We start from the raw sequence: 4,697 nt of genomic DNA on the forward strand, positions 1-4,697 counted from the left end.
CAATAATTTAGAGGTTCCACAAATTTTTTACCCAACAATTTAGAATGGTTCTACGTGATTAACAATATATATATATATATTTACAATAGTTTGAATCCAAAAAACATTTGGATTTCTAGTTCCACAGAAATTAGTTTTATTTCTCATATACACCAGATCCCAACAATACCAGGAGGGATTTATGATCTCATCCTGAAAGAAATTGGATTTTGTCGCTCAGCAAACATACTAGGAGATTGGTACTCTAATTCTAAAGTGAATAGAATCCTATTGGTGCCTATATATTCAGCACTATCAATCATGGGAACTTTATACATCAACAATTCAAATCGTATTTTTTCCTTGTTATACATACTAGTATAACAAGGAAATTGGTATACATACTAGGATAACAATTCTAATCCTAGTATTTTTTCCCTGTCAAACATACTAGTATAACAAGGAAATTGTTATACATACTAGCATAACAATTCTAATCCTAGTATTTTTTCCTTGTCAAACATACTAGGAGATTGGTACTCTAATCCTAAAGTGAATGGAATTCTATTGGTGCCTATATATTCAGCACTATCAATCATAGGAACTTTATACATCAACAATTCAAATCGTGTTTTTTTCTTGTTATCTTCCAAGAAACAATGGCTACGAAGGGTCAACATATCTCCATTATTTGTCGCAGTTTCTTCTTAATTCTTCTTCTTTTACATCCTCATGCATGCACTGCAAGAACATTCAGAGGTACCATGGCCGGTTTTATGAATGTTGAAAAAGCAGCTGAACTGGGAAGGCTGTATCACCTTGACAAGATATATCAGCTCGGTGACTCAATTTCTGATACTGGAAACCTTGTTTTAGAGAGTCCCCATGGCAGTGGTTTCTTGTTCACTAGACCCCCTTATGGCGAGACAACGTTTGGAAAACCTACTGGTCGATGTTCTAATGGGCTCCTCATGGTTGACTATTTCGGTATGCACCAAAATTAATTCCAAACTACTTTTTATTATTACTATTTTTTTTGTAGTTGAGAATTTTCTTGCAATTTGCCTCTTATAACTTTTTGATGTTTACAACCATTATTCTTCCTTTATTTAAAAAAAAAAAAATTACAACCATATCTTCCTATTTCTGGTTGAGGCTATGTGAATTTCTGTTTCTTTGGTTTGTCAAATTTCTAACCTAATTCTATTTATTTATTTTTTTCCTAACTCTTCTAGATCTATTTTTTGTTTTTTTTATGATATCTAATTAAGGATCAAAAGTTTACATATACTGAAAATATTAAATGGCAAAACCATCATATAATCAGGCTTCATATGTGTTATGTGAATATCTTGAAAATTAACATGCTTAATTACACTAGAAAATTTATGCAAAAGTAAAGAGATTAAATTGCAGAGGACAGATTAAATCCCAATTTCATAAGGTTTAAGTTAGTTTTCTTATTACAAAAAATTGATAAGTGGATATATATGTTTTTACGAGGAAAAAAGTTTTTCAAACAAGGCAGAATTCCAATTAATTCTTTTGAGGAAAAACTAGGCCTAATTTTTCTTGTAGAACGTCCGTATTTTGGTTCTTTTTTTTTTTTAATACTCCTAATCGTATTAGCAACTAAGATTGTTGAACTTTGTTTAACAGCAACAGCATTTGGTCTTCCATACCTCGAACCTTGCAAGAAAGCTCATGTAAACTTCAAACATGGGGTAAACTTTGCTGTTGCTGGAGCTACTGCTCTATCAGAAGAGGCATTGAAAGCTAAAAACATTACAAATCCAGCAACCAATAGTTCCCTTAGCATGCAATTGGAATGGATGGCTTCCCACTTCAACTCCACTTGTCACACCAAAGAAGGTTAGCAAATTAATTTAACTTTTTAGCACAGATCAAGAATATATTAAGGTAACAATTATTGATTATCCTATTTCTTTTTTTGTTAATCTAAACCCTAGGATGTTGGGAAATGCTCAGAAATGCCCTTTTCTTTGTTGGTGAGATTGGAGGCAACGACTATAACTATGGATTCGTTCAAAGAAAAACCTTGGACGAGTTAACTGGTTTGGTGCCAGATGTTGTCCAAAGTATTACAGATGCTGTTCGGGTTAGTACTCTCTCTTTTTTTGATTTAATTTCCTTGTTAATTTAATTCCAAGTCTGTTTTAATTTCTCAAAATTGCTTTTTAAAAAAAAATTCCCAAATTCCTTTTTTTTTTTTGTAACTGTTCAAAAATGGCATTTTTCATTAGGGGTTTGTTTATATGTACAAATAAAAATTTAACAATCTTATTTTTCATCTTACTAATTTTTGCTATTTTCAGAGAGTCATTGGTTTTGGGGCAGGACGAGTTATTGTCCCTGGTAACTTCCCAATTGGCTGTCTTCCAATTTATCTCAGTAGCTTCCACACAAATAACTCAGCAGCATATGATGAAAAACACTGTCTCAAGGACTTAAACAACTTCGCTAAAATTCACAATGAAGTTCTAAAAGCATCAATCAACGTGTTGAAGAAAGAATATCCCTATGTCGACATTGTCTATGGTGACTACTACAACGCCTACTTGTGGCTTCTGTCTCATGCCAAGCGTCTACGTAAGTTAATTTGTTACCATACCATCATTTTGCCGAATTTTTTTTAAAGTATATATATGTACTAAATTAATTATCTAGCTTAATCCCACTAATTAAAATTTTTGGTTGAAAATTCTTGCAGGACTTGGTAGAAATTCTTTACAGAAGGCTTGTTGTGGAAGTGGATCAGGGCCATACAATTTTGATCCCCGAAAGATATGTGGGGTTGAAGGAGTTTCTGCATGTCCTAACCCTGATAAATACATCAGCTGGGATGGAATTCATTCAACACAACGAGCATATAAGTACATTGCAGGATATTTGTTGCGCTCCATCTTGCCTCGAATGAGGATGTTTCATCTTTGAGTTGGAGATCATGTTATAGTTTCTGCTAGCTAGTTGTCGTTCAATTCGGCCGGCAGGGGTTCCTTTTCTTTTTGATTCTTTATTTGTTTATTCGATGGTATAACACATTCCATCTTTTACTTTCCATTGACGTTTTTATTGTTATCAACAACATTTTTATTTAGATTCAAAATGAAAAGAAGTACTTTGCATTGATCCAGTAGTACTTGGTACTTCAAAGTTTGCTTTTCAGTTTCATTTTGTTGTTGAAAATAGTTCTCTTGGTCTTTTATCGAGGGGGAAATGGGGAATACTTTGGTTTTAGCCTTAATCTATTTCATGTCTAATTTCTGTGCTCTGCCATGGTTGACATATAGAACTTACGGCCTGCATCCGAATTTGCCTTGGTTATTGTTAACGCTGAACTGGTTTTGCTTCTAGCTAGCTGCATCTGAAATTCCCAGCAATTCTTAGTATATTTATATGCTATCAAGTCGGGTGGCTTTGCATCTGAGTCCGACTCAATAATCTTTAATCAAGCTGCTCAAGTTTGGTTAATATCAATTTAAGTTGAAAAGAGCAGTTGACTCGAATAATTCACAGATTCCTTGGTGACTTAAATTGAGCAAGAGTGTCAACAGTTCGTTCAACTTGAGAAGGGGGTATTGGTAGAAGGGGAAATCATGTATGTATGTATCTATGTCTCCTCACTACGTTTAGTGAAATATTATTTGTATCCAAGAACTTCGGAGAAAATATGTGTTTGTCCTAGTGTCTTGGTTCAAAAGTTTTTGGGATAATTTCAGAAACCTCTCTTGAGGTTTTTGGCAATTTCATTTAGCTCCTTCGAGGTTTTAAATATTACATATACCTCACTTGTTATTTAAAATGCCAATACTACCCTTAAATATTTTAATGAAATTCCCTTGTTGGTATGCTTATACTTAGAATGACTTTTAAAATTATTTTTTCATTCTTTTCCTTCTTAAACCTTTTTTTTTTAATTTTTTGCCAATAAAACTATAGAATTACCACTATTACCTCTAGTTTTTATTCTAACTAAATGTCAAACTAGTGATTTTTTTGATGAGTTAACTTTATATGCAATCCAATATTTTTGCTAATATTTTTTTTCTATTTTTTGGTATTAAAATTAATAACAAATAAAAAAGAAATGACCCAAAAACACTACTAAATTGTGATAATCTCACTAATCAAAAAATTCATAAAATCTAAAATGAATTGTTTCACTTTTTCTTTTCTATCTTATAATTCTAAATTCATAATAAAATACCATTAAAAATATCCTATCATAGTAATAAAATTATTGTTATAATTATTTATTAAATAGTAGATATGGACATGAAAATTTGGCATCTTTTCCTTATAATTATTAGATAATCTTATAATTGTATGGGAAAATAAATTAAAACTCATTGCACAAAGGCATTTTTGGGTATTCATTTAAAAATTTGACCAACTTAATATTATTTTAAGGCTTTGCTACTAAAACTATCAAATCAAAGGATGTAGGTGTAATTTTTCAAATCTCTGGAGAGCTCAGTGAAATTGTTAGAAACCTCAGGGGAGGTTTATGAAATCATCCCAAAGTTATATGTACTGAATCTATCCATAGGTAGGAATAAACTGTGGATGATAAAAAAGAACTTGCAAATTTTTTGCAGTAATTAATTATAACTCAGCCACTATCATAGCTAATTATAACCTGGCCGCATGGCTCTTCTTGTTGCACTGCTTTGAGCTTTAGGAAAAGCACCTTGACT

The 4,697-nt window shown here is 32.0% G+C and overlaps 1 protein-coding gene across 1 annotated transcript; it reads left to right on the top strand.

Moving 5' to 3' along the window:
• The first annotated feature begins 743 nt into the window (after positions 1–743).
• On the top strand, positions 744–2,934 carry LOC113724568 (acetylajmalan esterase-like). The gene is made up of 5 exons (XM_027247455.1): positions 744–966; positions 1,639–1,851; positions 1,950–2,098; positions 2,316–2,589; positions 2,711–2,934. The coding sequence occupies exons 1-5, from the start codon at positions 744–746 to the stop codon at positions 2,932–2,934; spliced, it is 1,083 nt and encodes a 360-aa protein (XP_027103256.1).
• Positions 2,935–4,697: the final 1,763 nt, after the last annotated feature.

This window comes from Coffea arabica, chromosome 2c, assembly GCF_036785885.1.
Source record: "Coffea arabica cultivar ET-39 chromosome 2c, Coffea Arabica ET-39 HiFi, whole genome shotgun sequence".
Classification (NCBI taxonomy): Eukaryota; Viridiplantae; Streptophyta; class Magnoliopsida; order Gentianales; family Rubiaceae; genus Coffea; species Coffea arabica.